The 24,523-nt window shown below is 38.3% G+C and overlaps 1 protein-coding gene across 1 annotated transcript in view; it reads left to right on the top strand.

Annotated features, from left to right (window-relative positions):
• Positions 1 to 24,523, top strand: part of PLCL1 (phospholipase C like 1 (inactive)) — a 281,756-nt gene that overhangs the window by 217,264 nt on the left and 39,969 nt on the right. Inside the window, exon 5 of the mRNA XM_063429886.1 lies at positions 6,603 to 6,712. Coding sequence (XP_063285956.1) covers positions 6,603 to 6,712 — 110 coding nt within the window. The remainder of the gene's footprint in view (positions 1 to 6,602; positions 6,713 to 24,523) is intronic.

The following is a 24,523-nucleotide window of genomic DNA, read 5'->3' as shown; positions in this document are numbered from 1 at the left end:
GATAATCTCGTGGGGTCAGAGCTGCCAGGAGAGGTGTTTACGCAAGGTTTCTCCATTGGCTAATATTAACACACCAGGTAGTTCTACCCAGTCCACAGAGAGACAGATACCGTCCCTGTACCAAGACTTAAAGGCAGTCTTCGACAAGAAGAATGCCGATTCATTACCTCCACACAGGTCATTTGATTGTAAAATTAAGCTTCTACCTGGTACTATGCCCCCGAGGGGTAATGTATATCCTTTATCTGTTCTAGAGGAATATATTCGTGAGAATTTAGAAAAAGGATTCATTAGGAGGTCTTTTTCTCCTGCCGGGGCTGGTTTTTTTTTCGTTAAAAAGAAGGATGGCACGCTGAGGCCTTGTATTGATTACCGAGGTTTGAATAAAATAACTATCAGAAATGCCTATCCTATTCCATTGATTACCGAGTTGTTTGATCGTCTTAAGGGCTCCAAAATCTTCACCAAATTAGATCTCAGAGGGGCATATAATTTGGTGAGAATCCATCATGGACACGAGTGGATGACGGCGTTCAATACTCGGTATGGCCACTATGAATACACAGTTATGCCATTTGGACTTTGCAATGCTCCTGCAGTATTTCAGGATTTGATTAATGAGGTACTTAGGGAGTTTCAACATGATTGTGTTATTGTCTACCTGGACGACATACTGATACACTCTAGGGAGATTGAGACTCACCATAGACAAGTCAGAAAGGTACTACACAAACTTCTGCAACACGGTCTATACTGTAAATTGGAGAAATGCAGCTTTGACCAGTCTCAGATAGACTTTCTTGGTTACGTGATTTCTGGGGAAGGCTTTAAGATGGATCCTGTCAAACTCCAGTCTATTTTAGATTGGCCGTTGCCTAAAGGACTCAAGGCTATTCAGAGGTTTATTGGGTTTTCCAACTATTATAGGCGCTTCATTAAGGGATACTCTTCTATCATTTCGCCTATTACCAATATGACCAAACAAGGGGCTGATACTAAGACCTGGTCTACGGAGGTTCTTGTTGCTTTCAAGACTCTCAAAGAACTTTTTGCTTCTGCTCCCATTCTAGTCCATCCTGATACGACTCTGCCGTTCTTACTCGAGGTCGATGCCTCTGAGACGGGAGTTGGCGCTGTTCTGTCTCAAAGGTTAGGGGTGGACAAACCGTTACACCCTTGTGGGTTCTTCTCTAAGAAATTATCTGGTCCTGAAAGCAGATATGACATCGGTGATAGGGAACTGTTAGCGGTCATTAAGACTTTAAAGGAGTGGAGACATTTACTAGAAGGGACATTACACCCTGTTACTATTTTAACGGATCATTAGAACTTGTCTTACATTGGGGAGGCTAAGCGCCTGTCCGCCAGGCAAGCTCGTTGGTCCTTGTTCCTAACTCACTTTAATTATGTACTTACTTATAGACCTGGTTCTAAGAACTCTAAAGCTGATGCTTTGTCTCGTCAATATGAACCGTTCATTATAACTGAGCCAGTCCTTTCCTCGATAGTTCCTAAGGGTAACATCATCGCTAACACGAGTCTCAGGATTCACTCTCCGTTGCTTGCTGAGATCATGAAATTACAGCATCTTGCACCCAAACAGACTCCTGGGGATCGACACTTGGTTCCCGGCACTCTCCAACTAGAAGTGTTACGCTGTTTCCACAACAGCAAGGTGGCTGGGCATCCTGGCATTCGCAAGACGTATGCTTTGATCTCTAAAGATTTCTGGTGGCCTGATCTACGGAAAGATATTAAAGAATTCATCGGGGCGTGTGAGGTTTGTACCAAGACTAAGCAACCTCATTTGCTCCCATGCGGATTTCTGCACCCTTTAGAGGTTCCTGAAAAGCCATGGTCCTGTTTAGCTATGGACTTCATTGTTGATTTGCCTATCTCTAAAAAGCAGACTGTTATCCTCACTGTGGTGGACAGATTTACTAAGATGGCTCACTTCATTCCCTTACCTAAACTCCCATCTTCGCCCGAATTAGCAGAGATATTCGCTAGGGAGATCTTCCGTTTACATGGGATACCTTCCCAAATTGTATCTGACAGAGGTTCCCAATTTGTTTCCCGTTTTTGGAAATCCTTCTGCTCTCAACTAGGCATCAAATTGAATTTCTCTTCTGCCTACCATCCTCAGTCCAATGGAGCTGCTGAACGCACCAACCAAAAGGTTGAACAATATTTACGTTGTTTCGTTTCTGAACACCAGGACGATTGGGTCGGTCTGATTCCTTGGGCGGAGTTTGCACACAACAATCTCGTTTGTGATTCTACGCATTCTAGCCCCTTCTTCATGAATTATGGCTTTCATCCTTCCATTCTGCCTTCGGAGGCTTCTTCCCAAGGGGTACCGTCGGTTGATGTTCATGTTGCCAATTTAAGGAAGTTGTGGGACCAGACTCGACAAATTCTTCTGCACAATTCTATGCTGGTTAAAAAACACGCTGACAAACGTAGAAGGGCAGCACCGGTGTTTGTTCCAGGCGATAGAGTATGGTTAAGTACTAGAAACATTCGGTTAAAAGTGCCTTCCATGAAGTTCGCTCCTCGGTATATTGGACCTTACAGGGTGTTGACTCAAATTAACCCAGTTGCGTATCGTCTAGCTTTGCCTACTACCTTACGCATTCCTAACTCGTTTCATGTTTCGTTGCTGAAACCACTAGTATGTAACAGATTCTCCTCCACGATCGCCCCTCCTCGCTCTGTTCAGGTGGAGGGTCAGGAGGAGTATGAGGTCAATTCCATCGTCAATTCTCGAATCTCCCGGGGGAAAGTACAATATCTGGTCGATTGGAGAGGATATGGTCCTGAGGAGAGAAGTTGGGTACCTCAGGAGGATGTTCATGCTCCCCGTCTCCGCAGGGCATTTCACTCTCGCTTCCCTTCTCGTCCTGGTTCCTTCCGCCCGGTGGGCGTATCTGAGAGGGGGGGTAATGTCAGGGTACCTGAGGTCTCTACCTCCGAGAGAGGTAGAGACTTAGTCGTTCATCCATCCGGACGGCCTGTTTTCCCTCTTCCTCGCGGTCCATCCGGTCATGCAAAGCCGGCCGCGAGGGAGTGACTCCCTTTTATAGCATGACGCCCGGAAGTCGACGTTAGGACGTCAAACCGGAACGACCTGTCACTCAATTGGTTCAGGACCAATCAGGACTCGTCGGAGGTGTGTCTACTTATCTGAACAGGGCATTTAACAGTGCTTCTTTCGTTAGCTCATTGCCCTGTCGTGGTTCTAGCTTGTTCTAGTCACTCAGTGCTCGTGTTTTCTAGTTATCCCTTTTGGTTTTGACCCGGCTTGTTTGCTCTACTCTGCTTATCTCTGTTACCCTCGACATCGGCTTGCCTTTGACCATTCTCTACTGTACTACTTACGTTAGTCCGGCCATTCTAAGGTCCGGTATACGTATCTGGCTACTGTTTGTACTCTGCGTGTTGGATCCCTGTCCCGATCCTGACACCAGTTACCTGTGTTCCAAAGTATAAAACTTGACTTTTGTTTACACAGTTCAATAAAATGTCGACGTTACAGTTCCAATCAGAGAGATTTCATCAGGACAACAGGTTTGTAAATAAAAGTTAAGTCACTGGAGTGCGGTTTTTCTATATATACATATATATATGTGTGTGTGTCCGGGAACATAAGCGAATAGAATATATATGAACAGGAAAATAATTGTGTAAGTAAAGTTGGTTGAGGTGTGCCGAAACCAACAAATGGTTAGGCCAATAATTTTTCCAGACACCCGAATTTCAGGATAATGACAATTCGGCTTGGCAGAATGTTGGAATTGTGATTAAGGTTCAGGCCAAATCTGAAAAACAAAAAAGGATTGATGATGGGCCAATCAGTGTGTTGCAAAATATATACATCATATTATGTATTTATTTTGCAGTACACTGAGAGGAGTATTATTCCACCATTTGGTTCACAGCTCAAGTGCAAAGAAGTAACCAATAAAGGAAAAACAGAGGGAACAGTAAATAAAATAATCTATATTTATTAAATATATCATATATAAATATAGGGTTTTATAAGGTTTTGAATAAGATTACCATTTAGTGACTGTCTTCTTGCCATCAATCTTCTTTAGAATTTAGAATCTCAGTGTTGCACAGTTTGGTTTGTTAGAGATTCTGTACATTTTAGTTCAGAGTTCGGGAATTCGGCCGAATTACATCCAGTTATGCTGCAAATTAATTTGAGGTATAATTTGAAACCACTTTGCTTTTAGCGTTTTCCTTTTTTAGATTAACAGCAGAAACTGTGAGGTTGAGCCTGATGGACTCAAGTCTTTTTTTTTTGTTTTTTTTCTTCAACCTATGTTATTTGTATGTAATGTATAGATTGTAGCAGTAACAAGCATTTCCTTGCCCTAGATCTGAAAATGTTAACTTGCAAATCAACTACCTTTCTCTAGAAATATAGAGATGGAACTAATCAAACACACACACTCACAAAATAAATAGAGAACATTTAGCATACTTATCGTCACGACTGTGACAAATATGTATATAACATATGAAGTAACAGCTATTCGTACCATATAGAAATAGAAACAAAAACATCTGTTGTGTTTTCCACAAACGATTCTTTTTTTGGTGCACTAGTGAAGAAATTCTGAAACGCTAGTAACAGCTTTAAACCCATTCTGAAAGAAGATTGAATCTCTCAGTCTGTGCATCATTCACTTTTTTATTTGAGAAACAAAACTAGCAAGAATTACCATATGTTTCTTTCCCGCACAATGTGAAACAGTTATGATGCCATTAAAACATTGATCCGCTTTTTTTGTGAAAGATGGACTCTATCTTGGCCATTTGTCTTCCAGAAGAAGTGTTTTCATGGTTTTGTGCCACAGAACTAATTTTGGCTTCTTTTTATTATCTTGGAGTCTTTGTTATATATTATTATTCTTTTATTTTTTTAAATTTATAATATAAGGGATATAAGTCCTGGAAGAGTGATATTTTATGATCTTCAAATACGAGGAACCTATTATGTGCTTGAGCTTATTCGCCAATTTTGTTGGTCTTTTTTTCTGATCTGTGGTTCACTGTGGCCTTTAAGAACCCATCTCCCACTGTACCTTTCAGATACCATAGAAAGCTTGCAACAAGGATTTACTGTACTCTTAGTAGCAAGGGAGGAATGTATTTAGCCTATGGTTCCACTGGATAACCATTGTAGTGCAGCTCCAGTGCCATCTAAAATTGCGGGGTACCCTCCAGCCTATTAAATGAACAGGAAGCTGATATTCATCTACATTCCACATATTCTAATTTTTCTTCCTCGTTGTCGCACCAAGAAAGGAGATGTCTATGGGCTAAATCGATGTCAATGACCTTAAAATAACAAGTCCTACATGTCAATTGAAGGTCTTGTTGCACATCAACCACACCGCCTCCAGAGATCAACCAGACCCAAAAATATGTCTTCATGTTATTTCATTGGGTTCCTAGCAAGCATATCCTTTTCAAACTGCTCACAGCAAACTACCCACAGTAAGGAGTAGATTATGACATTTCTGCCTTTTTCAGCGCAAATGAGACCTTACTGATACTGTTTAAAGTCTAATTAATTAATTTTTATGAAAGTTTTTTCACCGTTATATTGCATATAAAGAGTGGTCATGGAGGTTGTTTTACAAATAATTTACAACAAAACTTACGAAGAAAAATGTTAAGAACCACTGGGCTAAGCAGAGAAGTCAAAGAGATTATACATAGTGGGTGTAAAATCTCCTGGAGTGTCACACTTGTAGAACTTAATGGGACCACACTGAATATCATAAAATGACAATTAATTGGTTGTAACAGCAGACTTTCTCAAGCCTAACACAAATATACATACACTGCTTTTTATTCTGACTAAACAAGTTTAAATGCCAGACAAAAAAAACCCCCAAACAAACGTACAGTCAGGTGAGACATTGGTGGACCCTATGGAGATACACTTCAAAGGAAATGGACAAAAGACTTGATATAATGTAAAGCAAAAAGAGCGAGCATTCCACTACAGTATTAATACTCATATCCCAGACTATCTGTGTCTCTATAGAAACATTTAAATAGTACATTGTTTGTGCATAAAGTAACAATATGGTTATAAAACCCAAAGCAGTAAGCTATTACATTTAACATAGCCCTTCACAGTAAAACACAGTAAGAACACAACAAAGTGCATTAAATAGTACATAAACTGATATGGAATTTACCAGGTTTAAATACATTGTAAATATGCACATTTTGCCAACAAGACTGTTACTGGTGAAATGTTTCAAATGTATTCCTGAATAAATTGCCATTTTAAGTTGGGAACCAAACAATAAATTCACAGAAAAACAAATTGTAATTCTTTTATCATTTCAATATAATTTTTCAGATTTTTTTTTTATTTTATTTTTTAGACAAAACAAAAAGTACATGAAGTACTTGTTTGAAAGTGAAATAATACTTTAACTAGCGATTATATATCCTTAAGTTCATTTATGTGATCTGTGCAATATTGCTTCCAGGAAAATGTGTTTATGTTTTTGTCGATTATGTTATGTGATTGTTCAGCTATTCATTTATTCTTTTTTTGATTTGTGTAGGGATGGAATTTCATGAAGAACTCCATAGTCTGGGGACAAAGGAAGGACTCAAGGGAAGAAAACTCAGTAAAGCCGTAGAAAGTTTTGCCTGGAATATGACCGTGTTAAAGGTATGTTTCAAGGGAGCCCTATCACACAAAATGTGTTTGAGCATAATGTAATACTTTAATTTGAGGTTAAAGTTTTGGCTATACTTCACTGTGCAGTTGGTCCCAGTTTTCAACTTGGTGTACAAGGCACAGAATTACAAAAATCCAATGTTACAATGTACCTCTTCCCCGATAAAAACTAATTGAGAGCCGGAATGCGGCATAGAGGAGGATTGGTAACATAATGTACATGTGCGGCAAGTGCTGTGCACACATTTGAAGATCCCCATAGGGAAAGCATGGTTTAAGTTTTTTTTTTTTTTTTATGAACCACTTCGTCACGTGAATGTGTTTTTCTCTGTCAGTGTAGCGGAAGTGCCTCGTCTAGAGCCTGACATACTGACAGCCACTAGAGGTGGACCTTTCCCTGCAAATGTAAACATTGCAGTTTCTCAAAAATGTTAATGTTTTACATTGCAGGGTTAAAAGGACAGGGACACGGCACCCAAACCACTTCATTGAAATTGAATGGTCTGGGTGACTCTATGTTCATTTAAAGTTAATGTTACCTTGGCGTCTGAACTTTATGAAGGTAAACCAGTTAAGATTGATCTGCTTTAAATTACATTCTTTTATTTTAATCATGCTATAGTAAATAATTGAAATGACCCTCATGAATAGGTGATGATCTTAAATTTGATTGCAATTATTAAACATTCAGAGACATCAGAACATTGAGATGTCTTCAGTTTTGTGAAAAAGTATCCAGCGTCCAGGGAAAAGGAAATGTATGCTTTCCCACATATATATATATATATGTTTTTAAAATATTGTTCTAGAGTTTTTACGCATAGTGTGTTGCTGACAGTCATGGATCTGCCTATATCTCTTGGGACTACCATGCGTTTATACTTGTGTTCTTCTTGTATACGGTAGATGAATTTGTTAAGATATAATGAAGTAATAATACATACATGCTTACAAGTATTGAGAAAAAAATATTAAATCAACAGTTGGATTTTGTGTTATCATTACCAGAACTGTTATACACGTAGTGAGGCACCACAACCATTGGCGAGATTGTGATGGCTGCCCAAAATTATTATAACCAAAGAATCGATACACTGATATTAACCAACATTTTCAGTGTCCTTGCATTATTGAATCAAAACTGAATATTTGACATTTAATGAATATTTAATTAAATTAATATTTAGAACTGATTCTGCCTCTGCTGTCCAAATTTAATGAAGGCAGTCTTAGAGAACAAAAGGCCTTCTTTTTGGATATTTTTATGTTTTGAAAAAATTAGTTTAAAAGTGTATCTAAAAATATTTAATTATTTTAAAAATGTATCCCAAAATATTAAATTGAGGCCAAAGTGAGTGAAATACATGGCTGTCCTTAAACCACATTTAAAGTCTCCTGATTTTTTTTTTTTATCTTTTTTTTTTTTTTTTTTTTTTTTTTTTTTAATACCACAACAAGGATGCTCACCCCAGTTAAATGCAGATAGTCAGTATTTTATAGGGCAATACAGAAATAGAGTTTTGCATTGAACATATACTATACATTCTACACATTTATGATATGGGGGCTAATCATATGGTACTAACATTATATTAACACATTTAAAAATAACGCCTCTTTCTATATAAATACAATTTTGAAATGGCAAGACATCTGCTGTACATATTGCAGTAGACTATTTAAAAAATGAATCCGTCATATGAATGTTTCATTAAAACTTTTTTAAAAATTCTTGACTTTTTAGTTTAATTTTTACATTTTTTTTTTTTTAAACTTTTTAAGAATTGTGAGCTCTGATTTTTGCATCAGCTCGGTTTTACTGCTTTAGCGGGGTGAGATGGGCAGCAAAGGTAATTGTGACGTATATTTTGGCGTGTTCAACACCATCATGTTTTTACGGTACCCTGCAAGCACAAAGGACTTTGCATCATATTCAGAGTGTTCTCAAAATATTATAACCATATATTTTTACATTAGATACAATGATGTGTTTTGCATATGATGTCAATCAGACAGCCACTAGAGGTACTTACTGGTGGCTGACTTTCAGACACCTAACTGACGCTGGACATCCTCATGCTTTGCATGAGGACATCCATCGTCAGTAAAATCCCCGTAGGAAAGCTTTGATGCAATGCTTTCCTATGGGGAGGTCCGAATGAACTTGCGGTGCATGGACATTAGCCCCTTCCCCTGTCGGATGATGTCTGAGGAGGTGGGATGCTGACCCAGCGCCTAGTGACACCGATGCTGGAATCAGGTGTGTACACAAAGGTTTTGTTAACCCTTTATGAGTCGGGGGGTCATGGAGGAGAGAAGGGACTAGAGGGCTCTATAGTTTAAGGCAGGCTTCCCAAAACTCCGGCCCTCCTGATGTTGCTGAACTGCAACTCCCATGATTCTATGAATGAAATAGATAGACTGAGAATCATGGGTGTTGTAGTTCAGCAACATCTGGAGGGCCGGAGTTTGGGGAAGCCTGGTTTAAGGAATACAACTTTGTTTTCCTTACACTATAGAATTCCTTTAATACATTAATTTGTGCTGCATTTGGTAGACAGTTATAAACTGTATAGTTAACACAAGTAGAAAGATCTGTTACAAAACCTCAGAAATGGGTATTTCAATAGGCAAATTAACCTAATTTGCATCCAAATATTTTGGCTTGAAATTTGGCAGGAGATTGATTGACATCTGATAACTTCAAAATTCTTTCATATTTCCATTTTTAATTGTATACAACCTGAGTGTGTCCACTTTAATTTGAACAGTGTAATAAATCATTATAGTAAAAATAATATAGAACCTTTAATATAAGGAACAGAAAGAGTACAGTGAGATGGCCTGAATGCGCAAAATTTAGCCAAGAATAAACCGCTCAGCCTAATACATTGTGCAGATGAATTTATATTTTTGGATTGTCCCATCACCATGCTACATTTTTCCATATGCCTTTTGCTAACCTTTCTCATGGAACTCCATGTTTAAAAAGCTTGTGCTGGTTTATGTCTGATATTTATATTTTAAGCAGTCACCATAGCGACTCAGTGAAAGATGACAGACGAAAGTCAAGTTTTTATTTTTAATAATTGCAGAGACCTTCAGCTTACAGTTCCCTTCAGGTAGAACTAAGTTTCTAAACTATTTAATGTTTTCTTTTGTCAGGAAGATAAAACTGTTTTGAATCATATTGACGCTCAAGGTAAAATAACTATGATATCTTACCTATTTTGAATTCTATGCTCATAGTTGTCCTAATTTGGTGGAAAGAAATAAAGCAAAGAAGCCTATTTTCACCAACCAGGCATTCCGGAACCTTGCCAGTTGTAGGGTTCTAAAGGACATCTTGTCATGCTACCAGTTAGGAAGTTAAACCATGTCCATACTCCTGCACCTTCCATTGGAGCCATGTGGCTAGCATCTCTTTCGATCATCAAGTACCAACCATCTCCTGTTTATTCCAGTTCTGTATGGTGTCACTTGGCTGTCAAACAGTCCGGTATGGCATCGTTATACATACACGCAACTTTGTGCAATGTTAAACTAAGACAGCTATTGACACTAATTAAATGTCCCTGTTTTAACGCCAAGGTACCCTTTTGCAGTTGTAAAATCGTCATTGGCATTTCTTCTGTTTTTCTTTGCTGTGTGCTGGATTTAGATTTTTCCAAGTTTACTTTTTTGTTTGTTTCATTTATAAGAATAACCGCAATAGTACGGTCAAAACCTTCCTACCAGCCTGACGGTGAATATTTACATCTGTTGGTTTTAATGTGGCCAGTCTTCACATTATTCTATCTTCTGATATACCTGACCAGTTCTGGTTTTCAAAGTGCTTTTTAAAATTTCTTCTCTTAATTTTTTTGTTTGTTTGTTTTTGCAATCTTGGAGGTGTTTTGTAACCCCCAACCATTAGAAGAACTGGTATTAAATTGTTCTGTCCATTTCTAGTTGTCATATCATCCTAGATAAATACTGGACAATACTTTGCTCCTTAGGATCTGGTACGTTCCTGACACCCCTATGCAGTATTTTTGCATTAGTAAACATGACCACTCATGTATGCGCAATTCAGTTACCAGTGGCACATCATTCAGATGTAAAGAAAAGAAATGAAAAGGTTAGTGTTGCACCAGCCTGGTGTTCCATTTTCTTTTGGCAAAATTAATGTAAAGTTAAGCTATACGTTTTAAAGCCTGCTCTCCAACAACCTGGAATAACTGTTGATCAGCTGTCATTTCAGCTAAAACTGAGAGCATGCTCTTAACCTTTCCTGTACAAAGTAAATCAAATAGTGCTTTTATTTACCTTGTAGAGAAAAAAAATCTATATTCTAAAATAGATGATATAATATTGAATTAATTACCTGCCGAATTACTCAATATGCTTGTGCTCCTCAACCATATCCCGCTATGTTGGCTTCCTTTAGGGTTCTCTTTTTGGAGGCACTGTCTAATGTGCTGTCAACATTGGAAGGTATGAATTGAGACGGGAGTAGACGGGCCTTGGGAATGCCAATCATGCCACCTGTGTCACTGGCTAGCCTTGAATTAGACCCACCTTGAATGGGGTTGGCACATCCAATGAAGGGGCATATCAGTGTGGCAGGATGTCCGACTGCCTCTCTGACAGTCCATGCACAGACGGCTGCTGAAGCTCTTTGCAAGGTCATAGTGTCCTGAAACCATTAACTACAACTTTAGTGCATGAATGCAACAGTGCTACAAGACCCCCGCAATCAAGACGGGACGGTCCCATTATATCTGTGACTTTTGGGAAGTATGACAAGGGACTATGAAAGTCCAAATGAGAAGACGGTTGCAGCTTGCCTTGTCAACATTTTTTTAATGTCACTGTCCTTTTATGTGCTATTGGCACAGTAAAGCTATGTAGGAGTCTGACCTAGATAATGTAGCATTCCAATCATCTGTTCTTAATTGTGCTTTCTCCACACTTGGGATTAGTGAGATTATGCCATTAACCATATCTCATTAGCTGCCATGTTAAATATATATTATATATGATTTTAATTAGCGTTAATTATAATAATTACAAGAAAAGGCATTACTTATATAATTATAAGTAATGATAACAGGCATTACTTATTATATATTGATCACGTCTGTCCGTACTCCCACATCTGATGCTCTATCCTCTGTCAGTACTCCCACATCTGATGCTTCTCTCCAAAACTTCTCCAGGGCTGCACCTTTTTTTGTGGAACTCCCTTCTCCATTAGCTTTGGGTATATTTGTATATGTTTCTCCCCTCTTTCTGCATCACAATTCTTCCGGAGTACCTGGTGAATTGTGATACTGGCAAGGATTCTTTGAATTTTCTGGGGTGAAAGCTTGTAGCGTGTAGAATCGTGTTCCGGTCTGAGGACTTTGAGTATAAAGTGTAGCCCAGCCGGTTGTCGGTGACAAAGATGTTGAAATCTAAGAAGTAGATCTGTGTGGTATTCATAAGATATGTGAATCTGACAGGTGTTTATAGTTCAGATCATTCATCATTGACAACCGGCTGTGCTACACTTTATACTCAAAGCCCTCGGATTGGCTAACTAATCTCCATATTTTCTCTTTAATTGGTATTGGGATTGTATATACTTTGTCCTTTTTAACTTTTTTTCTCTCTGGTCACATGTTGTACTAGCACAGACATGTTGTACTAGCGTCATGAATGACATCACTAATCTCGTTTTCCCTCTATTCACCCTCCAATCACAAGTTGAGGCACATATTTAACGGTTTTCATTCCATCTAATACTTGTCTTGATAAAAGTCTGTATTGACTGAAACGTGGACGTTACCTGATTGCTGAATAAAAGCACTATTTACTTACTTCATTAAGACTCCAGAGCAGTGGTGTATCCTGGTTTTGTGCTGCCCTAGGCAGGACAAAACTCCGGCGCCCCCCTCCCACCCACGCCACCCTCACCCAACCCTCCCCCCCCCACCCGCGCCACCCCCACCGAACCCTTCCCCCGTCCCGCCTTCTAAATACACACACACACACATTCACTGACAAATACGCATACACTAGGTAACAGAAACACACTCACTAGCAGACACACACACAGTCTAACAGACACACACACAGTCTAACAGACACACACACAGTCTAACAGACACACACTTACAGACACACACACTGACATACACACACACTAACACACACACACACAGACCCACACACATACAGACACAGACATACACACACACACACTAACAGACACACACACAGACACACTAACAGACATACACACACTAACAGACATACACACACAAACACACACACAAACTAACAGACACACACACAGACCCACTAACAGACATACACACACTTACAGACATACACTTACAGACATACACACACACACACACACTAACAGACATACACACACACACTAACAGACATACACAGACATACAAACACACTCAATCACTCACATATTTAATACATTTTTTTTTTTTTAATTTAACCCCCCCAGCCTCCTTACCTTTGGGAAAGCTGGGGGGGGGATATCTGTCTCCCTGGTGGTCCAGTGGCTGCTGGGAAGTGCGGGTAGGTGGGCGGCCGGCGAGGGAGCACTTCCTCTGAGCGGTCTGCTCAGCTCCCTCGCGCGCCGCAGAGTGATGCTGGGAGGCGGAGCCGGAATATGACGTCATATTCCGGCTCCCAGCCTCACTCTGCGGCGCGCGAGGGAGCTGAGCAGACCGCTCAGAGGAAGTGCTCCCTCGCCGGCCGCCCACCTACCCGCACTTCCCAGCAGCCCGCCGGCCGCCCAGCATGCCTTGTTAGCCGCAAGGCTAACAAGGCATTTGCCCTGGGCATTTGGGGGCGGCTTTTTTTGCCGCCCCCTGAAAAATGCCGCCCAAGGCAAATGCCTTGTTTGCCTCGCGGCAAATACACCCCTGCTCCAGAGTGCTCTCTTCATGGAAGATATATTGAGCTAGAGATTGCACGGGAGCCATCTAAGACCAGGAACGTAGAGTGCTCTGGGATCGAGAATATAAATATATATATATATGTGTAAAAAACAGATAAAATGTGTATCTTGTAATACCTTTTTTATTGGACTAACAGACTTTTTTAATGACAAGCTTTCGGGAGAACCTCCCTTTCTCAGGTCTAAAGCATTTCTGAGCAAGACGACACATAGAATTCAAAGTTGAGTTGTGATATAGGGGTTAAAGCGACATGAGTGCAGATAAGACACAGGTTTGTTACAAAATAGACACCATTTCTGCAGAGGGTCATAAATATCTATCTGAAGAGCAGAGTGAGGGGGGAGAGGGAGAAAAAAACAAGCAGACAGTGCAGAGGATGGTAAACTTTATACATACACACACACAAATATGTATATGCAAACGCATTAACACATGAACACATATACATACATGTACATGAACTCATATACACAAATATAAATGCACAGTCATATATATATATATATATATATATATATATATATATATAAGCATACATGCATAAGAGTATGGGGAAGCATAGGTCTACACATAATACTTTGTATATTGATAGAATAAACATATTGGAATGCATTTTAAAGTGTTGGTACATATAACATTTTATCTGTTTTTTACATCTACATCACTGTACTAATACGGCTACAATCTCTACTCTACATACCTGTACAGTGAGGGAAAAAAGTATTTTTATCCCCTGCTGATTTTGAACATTTGCCCACTGACAAAAAAAATTATCAATCTATAATTTTAATGGTAGGTTTATGTTAACAGTGGGAGACAGAATAACCAAAAAAAAAAAAAAACCTGAAAAACGCATGTCAAAAAAGTTAGAAATTGATTTGCATGTCAATGAGTAAAATACATATTTGATCCCCTATCAATCAGCAAGATTTCTGGCTCCCAGGTGTCTTTTATACAGGTAACGAGCTGAGATTAGGAGCACTCTCTTAAAGGACAGAAGCAATCAATCCAATTCCAAACTCTTCACCATGGCCAAGACCAAAGAGCTGACCAAGGATGTCAGGGACAAGATTTTAGACCTACACAAGGCTGGAATGGGCTACAAGACCATCGCCAAGCAGCTTGGTGAGAAGGTGACAACAGTTGGTGTGATTATTCGCAAATGGAAGAAACACAAAATAACTGTCAGTCTCCCTCGGTCTGGTGCTCCATGCAAGAACTCACCTCATGGAGTTTCAATGATCATGAGAATGGTGAGGAATCAGCCCAAAAATACACGGGAGGATCTTGTTAGTGATTTCAAGGCAGCTGGGACTATAGTCACCAAGAAAACAATTAGTAACACACTATGCCATAAAGGACTGAAATCCTGCAGCGCCTGCAAGGTCCCCCTGCTCAAGAAAGCACATGTACAGGCCCTTCTGAAGTTTGCTAATGAACATCTGAATGAGTCAGAGGAGAACTGGGTGAAAGTGTTGTGGTCAGATGAGACCAAAATCAAGCTCTTTTGCATCGATTCAACTTGACGTGTTTGGAGGAGGAATGCTGCCTATGACCCCAAGAACACCATCCCCACCATCAAACATGGAGGTGAAAACATTATGCTTTGGGGGTGTTTTTCTGCTAAGGGGACGGGACAACTGCACTGCATCAAAGGGACGATGGTCTGTGCTATGTACCATCAAATCTTCGGTGAAAACCTCCTTCCCTCAGCCAGGGCATTGAAAATGGGTTGTGGATGGGTATTCCAGCATGACAATGACCCAAAAAACACAGCAAAGGCAACAAAGGAGTGGCTCAAGAAGAAGCACATTAAGGACCTGGAGTGGCCCTGCCAATCTCCAGACCTTAGTCCCATAGAAAATCTGTGGAGGGAGCTGAAGGTTCGAGTTGCCAAACATCAGCCTCGAAACCTTAATGACTTGAAAAGGATCTGCAAAGAGGAGTGAGGCAAAATCCCTCCTGGGATGTGTGCAAACCTGGTGGCCAACTACAAGGAACATCTGACCTCTGTGATTGCCAACAAGGGTTTTGCCACCAAGTACTAAGCCAAAGGCGTGAAATACTTATTTCACTCATTGACATGCAAATCAATTTATACATTTTTTGACATGCGTTTTTCTGGATTTTTTTTTTTTATTATTGCACTCAAAGGTCTTCTCAAATCAAAAAATTCATGTTTAATATAGTATTCAAAAAAACTCCATGAAATCTGTACATGGGGAACATCATTGTACTCCTAAGACATCATTGCATGCAAATGTGTATTTTATTGCAGTAAAAGCTAACAACATTATAACAACCACACTTCAAATGTGATGCAGAACTTGAAAAATAGCATTTCTTTCTCACATTTTGTTAGATTTTATTCATACTAAATAGTTTTGTATATAAATATTTGATGTGAACTGAATGCTCTATTTCTCCTGAGCAGAATGATGTGTAATAAGTGTGGGTGCACTTCATAAGAAAGAGATAATTTATGTTTAAACAGACGTATAGCGCAAATTCCAGGTTTTGTTTTGATCATAACTTGTACAATTGCCTCCGTCCTTAAGGGGTTAAAAAAAACCATAAAGTTCTAGGAGATGGAAAATGTCTTCAGTGGTGGCTATTCCCCAGCTTAATGCACCTTACCATAATTCTCCAGATCATGGGACACTCTTTATCCATTTCCATTTCTATGGTTATTTTCCTGGTCATTCTATAATTCTAGTGACCTGTGACCTACAGCACATGTCCAGCAATTTTATGAAGAATGTGACAGAAATGACAACTTGTTTATTTTATAAAATATATTGTGGGTTTCTGTAGAATAGTAGCATTTCATCCTATTCGTATTAGAAGCAATTTTAAGCACAGCTTCTCGGCTCTCCTGACAGAAGTGATCCGTGTGTGGGTGGAATACAGCATAATCCTATATCTATTTTACAGAGAATTAAAGGTCGATCTTAAAAGTCTATTCTGTCTAGACAACCTGCTTTAGATCTTTCTATTAGTTTTCCTCATTTTATAGATATATTTGTACTGGACACAATTCTATATAGAGTGAAAAGGCTGTAGTGTCGGAGAAATCGTTCTTTACTTTATTATGTTTATATATTTTCTGCTGTTATCCTTTTGCTCAATTGTTACATTTGTTGTACATTATTTTAAGCATTTGTGTTATTTCTCCAATATTATGGATCACCATTAAATACCCTTTTTGGGGGGGGGGGGGGGGCTTATTTGATTGCCACAAGATTACTACATTGAACATACCATATCTTAGATCCCTAAAAGAGATATCTTATACTTCCCAATATATCATATTGGTTAAAGAGGAAGCGTTTGTTTTAGGCTTTGTGTCTGGTGGACTGGGCATTTTCATATTTTCAAGGAGCACTCCATTTTTATTTTATGTTTGGAATGTTTTTGTATTTTTATTTTTATTTACTAGATATACACTTTAGAAAACATGCATTTATGTTTCCTGTGGGGGTAAATAAAAAAAACTCACAAAAGCTGCAGATTTTCTAACTGCAGCCTTTATGAACAAACTATCAAAACCACTGCTTCCCCACATTTAAATGCTAAAACGATAGATTTTTCCATATGGGACAGGCAAATAAATATATCTCAAAAAGGTATATTTTTTTAGATGCACACAAAAGGGAAACTCCAATTAATGCAAATTGCAACAATATAACCAAATATACTCCACCATGAGAAAGACATGTGGAAAACGGAGTAACTTTAAAGCAGTCTCCTCTTTATTCTATGTTCTATCGGAATTAACAAACATGTAACAAAATCCGCAAATGAACTGGCAAAATCGGCAATCTGGGCATACAGTAGGAGGGAAGGAGACATACCACATGCCTGAAACTAAACATGTTTTACATCTACAACAGATGCTTTGTAAACAGTAACCAATTTGCTTTATGTTACTCCCGTTTGCCACATTTTTGTCATGGTGGAGTGAAACATTTGGTTATATTGTTATTGTCTGCAACTTTTGCAAGCCCTCCCCTCTTTCCCAGACACAGGCTTTCAGTCTGTGCCTGGGAGTACCCCAGTCAGAGACTTGAGCTTCTAGCAAGCGTGCGATTATGGCTTTCGGATGCTTCTGAATGTGCTGTAGACTCAGTGGGGCTAACAGAAGCAGAAGATAACCTCCCTGTCTTTCTGATTGACAACCAGGCAGGTGTATCTGCACCAATTATAAAAGTGATGATTTCTAAAACAAATCTGCACTTTTATAGACGGCCAATAAAATAAAACTCCAGAAATACAAAGTTCTTTAGTAAGCTGAATTGCTTAATGTGGGTGACGTGTTCCTCTAAAGGTACACGCCAAGTACTAAAACTACTACATTGTATTCAAAGTGATACACAATCAACACAAACATGGCTGATGGTTCTCCTAGAGAAGCACTGGATTCAGTGTCTCTCGGTAAGAAACGTTTGATTGGTGGGGTGCTGCGATTGCTGGACATGTGCTGTAGGTCCTCATTATTTTTCTGAGAACCATTTGAGTAGACCAACCAGAGGTCATCAGGATTAATGTCACAGAAGCTGATAATGTGACCATTTGAAAAACTAATTTACTTTTATTCTGCTTTTGAAATATTTGGATTCCTCTGCTTCTTTGAAACTCCAGCTTCTGTATATTTACTGTGAGGCTGTGGAGGTTAATATGATGGCTAAGGATGTCTTTGGATATATAATGTGTACCTTTCAACAGAAAGGAGCGATTAATATAGCGGCTATGACACCTCTGTCTGGCAAAGGGCATTAGAAAATGGAATCTAATGATGGATCTTTGCGAAGTCACCAAGGTAACACAACTGGGACTTTTACTCAATATCAACCAACCCTTATTTTTCCTGTGAATTAAACTTACAAATTACAAATGATCTTGTCTGTTTCTCAGGCCCGTAATCCAAACAGCAGTTAAGCTTCTTTGTAAAACCACAAACTCCAATCTCTTTACCTGATGCGTCTCTAATGAATTCGGCTTAATAAATCCGATTTCATTAAATGGAAAAAGCTGTATTGGCTAGTCCCTCCTTTTGGACTGCCAGAAAATGGATGTCTGCAAAACACTGACATATAAATATAAAGTTTTTTTTTTTTATATTTGTATAGAAATTAAGCCTTGGAGAATAATTTATTTTAGCTTCATCCTATAGTCCTTTTGACATTCTTATTTGCCTTTTTGGAGTTTTGTATGCTCCAGTCTGCCCCTATATTCCTGTTGCTCCTCTCTTTTACAATCTGTGCATGTTTGTCCCTCCTGGTTCATATCTGTGCTTTTTTTTTTATTATTCCCACTCTCTGGTGCACTTCTGTACCCCTCTTCCATGGGGGTTTGTGTTCCCCATCCAACCATTGAGTTTTTCCTGCATACCTTCCACATACCCTTTACCATTCTGGATTATGTATGTGATCTGGATGTCCCCAAAAATCTCTGCCTCTACCTGCATTTCCATCCAGCATTAATACAGTCTATTAAAGGGACACTATAGTCACCTGAACAACTTAAGCTTAATGAAGCAGTTTTGGTGTATAGAACATGCCCCTGCAGCCTCACTGCTCAATCCTCTGCCATTTAGGAGTTCAATCCATTTGTTTATGAACCCTAGTCACACCTCCCTGCATGTGACTTGCACAGCCTTCCATAAACACTTCCTGTAAAGAGAGCCCTATTTAGGCTTTCTTTATTGCAAGTTCTGTTTAATTAAGATTGTCTTATCGCCTGCTATGTTAATAGCTTGCTAGACCCTGCAAGAGCCTCCTGTATGTGATTAAAGTTCAATTTAGAGATTGAGATACAATTATTTAAGGTAAATTACATCTGTTTGAAAGTGAAACCAGTTTTTTTTTTTCATGCAGGCTCTGTCAATCATAGCCAGGGGAGGTGTGGCTAGGGCTGCATAAACAGAAACAAAGTGATTTAACCCCTTCAGGACGGAGTCAATAGTGCACGTTCTGATCAAAACAAAACGTAAACAAAAACTGGTATTTGCGCTATATGTCTGTTCACCCATAGTTCCCATCTTTCATATTAAATGCACCCACACTTATTATATATCATTTTGTTCAGGAGAAACAGGGCTTTCATTCCATATCAAATATTTATATATGAAACCTAATTTATTATGAATAAAATAAAATAAACTGTGAGAAATTTTAAATTTTTTTTAAAATTTGTAGTTCCGCCTCACATTTTAGCTGTAAATGTCATAATACTGTTAGGTTTTACTGCACAAAAATGCACATATTTGTAATCAGCGATGTCTCACGAGTACAACAGTACCCCCCATTAACAGGTTTTATGGTGTTTTGGAAAGTTACAGGGTCAAATATAGAATGTTCCATTTTTAAATTGAAATTTGCCAGATTAGTAATGTTACCTTTGAGACGGTGTGGTAGCCCAGGAATGAGAATTACCCCCATAATGGCATACCATGTGAAAAAGTAGACAACCCAAGGTATTGAACGTGGGGTATGTTTAGTCTTTGTTAGTAGCCACTTAGTCACAAACACTGGCCAAAGTTAGCGTTCATATTTGTTTTTGTGTGAAAAAAGCAAAAAACTAATATTTGGCCAGTGTTTGTGACTAAGTGGCTACTAAAAATGACTGGACATACCCCATTTGCAATACCTTGGGTTGTCTACTTTTGCAAATGGTATGCCATCATGGGGGTAATTCTTATTCCTGGGCTACCATACGGTCTCAAAGGCAACATAACTAATCTGGCAAATTTCAATGTGAAAAAAATGAAATGCAAGCCTTATATGTGACTCTCTAACTTTCCAAAACACCATAAAACCTGTACATGGGGGGTACTGTTATTCTCGGGAGACTTCACTAAACACAAATATTAGTGTTTTAAAACAGTAAAACATATTACAACAATAATATAGTCCATAAAAGTGCCGTTTGTTTGAAAAAAATGCAAAAAACTTCACTTTTACTTAAAATATCATCGTTGTAATATAATTTACCAGTTTTAAACAGTAATATTTGAGTTCAGCGAAGTCTCCTGAGTAAAACAGTACCCCCTATGTACAGGTTTTATGATGTCTTGGAGAGTTACAGGGTCAAATATAGTGCTTGCGAATTAAATTCTCTGCACTTTCTCCCTGTGTTGTCAGGCATGTCAATCAAATTTTAATTAATCAAATGACATAATTATGTTAAAAGATTACTTAAATATACACGTAGAATTTTAATATATATGCATTTATAGGTATTTAAATTCTACGTGTATACTAATGTAATCTATTATGTAATTATATGTATTTATCTCTCTATATATATTTGCGGTTATTTGTATTTTATATATAGATAGATATATATAGAATGTCATTCTAAGTGTATTTTGTTACCAATATATATTTTTTAATAACAAAATACAGTTAGAATAAAATTACATATGAATATATAATTTATTTTAAATTTTGTTTCAATATTTTATTTATTTATTTAATAATTTTATTTATTTATTATTGTAATTATATGTATATATATATAATATATGTGTATATATCTATTATATATATAATATATATACATATTATATATATGTAACGTCACTCTAAGTGTATTTTAATACTAATATATATACTAATATTACTATTAAAATACATTACGCATGACGTTACATATATATATGTATATATATTATATATATAATATATATACATATATTATATATATAAAAATGCATTTATTTTAATTTTACACATGTCTAATTATTTTTTTTAATTCTTCCCACCAGCAGGGGGACTGTCTGATAATTCAGACAGCCCCCCTGCTGGCAGATCCACAGCCAGCTATAGGGGGCCATGTGATCGCTCTTTGAGAGCGATCACATGGCCCCCGGGGGCCTGATTTGCCGTGGGGGGGCTGCCTGGGCTCTGAGGCAGCCCCCCAGAAGAGGATCGCGGCGGAGGTGAGTACCGCCGGACCTCCTGGGCTGCAAGCCGTTACGGCGTTCTATGCCGCCGCAACGGCTTTAAAGCCCTTTAAAGCCGCGACGGCATAGAACGCCGTAACGGCGTTAAGGGGTTAACTCCTAAATGACAGTGATTGAGCAGTGAAATTGCAGGGGAATGATCTATACACTAAAACTGCTTTATTTAGCTAAAGTAATTTAGGTGACTATAGTGTTCCTTTAAGGACATCACACCCTGTGATATTAATGTGTGTGACTTTCACAGTGTTCTTTGTGCTGCTCTGCTGGTTTTTTTGGGGTTTTTTTTTTTTTATAGCTTGTGTAAAAGTGTCTGACTCCTTGGAAGTGAATACACCTGGAACATATTCAAACTTTGAGTGTAATAAATCGCTTTATAACTTTCAAAATTACAGAACGGAAACCTTTCTCTTTAACGGTTTGCTTATAATATTGCAGTGTTTCAGGCCAAGGATGATCTGACCAGGATATTCTTCAGCATAGAGAGTCCGCACAGTGCATCCACATGTCTTCTATCGATAAGAAGCAGACTAATGACAAATGTGTCTCTGAGCCCAGACACTATGCTGAATTGTAATCATGGAAATAAAAAGGCATTAAAGTTTTCTCCCAAGCTTTATCCCTTATCCTATTAACTAACACACTGCTAGATCGGTTTGCAACAAGCAATGGATCTTATGCAAGCTTCGTCGCCTATTTATTTTAGATGGGAAAATCTGTGAATTTAGTGTCATTATGTAGCACTCTGCTTTGCCTGCCAATTTGTTAGGTGAAGTCGTATCTCCATTGTATTACTTGCATTGGATCATAGATAATGCTGTGCTAAAAAAACACCTTAAACCATAACCACTGCAACTTATTGCAGGCACAATCGTGATGAATGTAATCCAAACCCATAGAAACCCATAGTATCAAAATGTGCCACTACCTGAATGTGGGAAAATTCTATAGAATCGTGTCAAAATGATAGATACCTTTTATTACTCACTCTATGTTCGCACTAGATGTTCCCAAGGTCCTTGGTGGTAGTAGTGTAGTTTTGCAAATCCTGAAAATCTCAACCAATCTAGCACCACCGCACTCAGGAGAGGTTGTGAGATAAATCCATATAAAAAATCTTTCTTAGTTTGCAGATTCTTAAAAAAACATTTAGAACACGCCATGCCCACCAAGGTAGGTAGCAGAAATTATACAGAAAAAAAAATCCCTCGTTCATGTATCAGGGCATTTTACAATGTTGATAAAACATCAAAGAGAGCGTGACACACGTTCAGTTTTCCTCTGTATAATTTCGGTCATTTTTATTTTCTCCCACTCTACCCAATGCCCTGTGCAAAGATTTTTTATTTTATTTTTTATGTATAATTTTGTTTGTTCCTGCTACCTACCTTGATGGGCATTCCATGTTCTAGATGTTTTAATATAAGCATCATAAGGAAGATTTTTCTATGGATTTTCAGTAGAAACCAATGTGGGTGTATCATTAATGGAAAATATTTTATTAATGTAAAAAAGGGAGGAATTAAGGTGGGACTCAGATTTTTTTTTCTCATAGTTTTAGAAGCATTCAAAATAATCTTGGAATACCGTACTTATTTAAAAATGAATTGAATTTTGTATTCTATTAGATATGGTGTCTGTAATGCTCATTTAATTTATGTTTTTGTATCTAAAGATCTGCAGGGCTGCAAACAAGACTCCTGAGTTAATAAGGATTAGCAAACAAGTTAAATATTACATAAACAAGGGAAGTATTTTCAACGGATCATAAGATTGTCTCCCTCCCATCCTTTTCACTGGGTCAGTGATCCATTGAATGTATCACAATAGCGCTTTATATTTTTACAAGCTGGGTAATTTTCCAGGCATTGCTCTGCGAATGGTTTCCAGTGCTTTAGGCAGTGAAGGGGTTAGTCAGAAATCATGTTTATTCAAAGCAGTCTGCAACATCTGGGATGGACACCCAGTTCCACTGTTATAAAGCACGTTATTGTACTCACATATCCAAATGTTAGCTCACCATCATCACTTGGATTGTTCTCTTTGAGCGGAGGACAAGGAGATGGCATACTCAAACACAGCCCATGCTTTATATGGCATTGTCACCAGTTAGCACATCACCACCGCGTGTTTATCTCTTTCTTTGCCGCATTAGGAACATTTGTTACTTTTTACAGTTGTGTCCCATTCATGTTAAACTTTGCGTCTTGATTTTGTTGTTGTTGTTGACGGTTTGATGTTATTTGATTTACTAGAAACACGTTTACCTCTGTGACATACGTTAAGCCAGGTGGTGCTTTCGTTTATAAAGTCTGAATAATAGTCCATTTAAATGATCTTAGCTCACTGTGACATTCAAAGTAATCCAGCTCTTGAATCCAATCATGAACGTTCACTTGATGCATTATGTATATGTAAAAAATTCCAAATCATCCAATAAGCAGGTTAGGGCATGTGCTATAACCAGAGGGGTGCCATACAGCCCACTTCAGAGCTCTTAGTAAGACTCATACCTCGTGTATAGAATACACAAATGTAGGGCAGATATTTTTTGCCTGAAAACTAGTATTTAAAGTCTGTCAAAGTTGCCGTGCGATATCCATTAAATTCTGCACACACATTGTATTTGTTGAGTAAACAATGTAAATTGTTTGAAATTTAAAAAACAAAACAAAAAAAAGATGTAGGCTCTTCTGTGACTTCTCTTTGTAGCAAAAACAATCATAAAACTAGTGGAAATCTAAAATGGTGTTTCCACCAGAGCTTTTGGCAAGGTTGCATATTATGTTACAGGGTACGTGTGGGCCACCTTACACATCATAGTGACATGTTCATTCTTACTGCATACACTATTGATTTTGGCTGCTAGTTTTGTTTTGCCACAGA

The sequence above is a fragment of the Pelobates fuscus genome, chromosome 8, assembly GCF_036172605.1.
Source record: "Pelobates fuscus isolate aPelFus1 chromosome 8, aPelFus1.pri, whole genome shotgun sequence".
NCBI lineage: Eukaryota > Metazoa > Chordata > Amphibia > Anura > Pelobatidae > Pelobates > Pelobates fuscus.
Note: the sequence above shows the minus strand (reverse complement) of the source record. Positions and strands in the feature narration are given on the sequence as shown.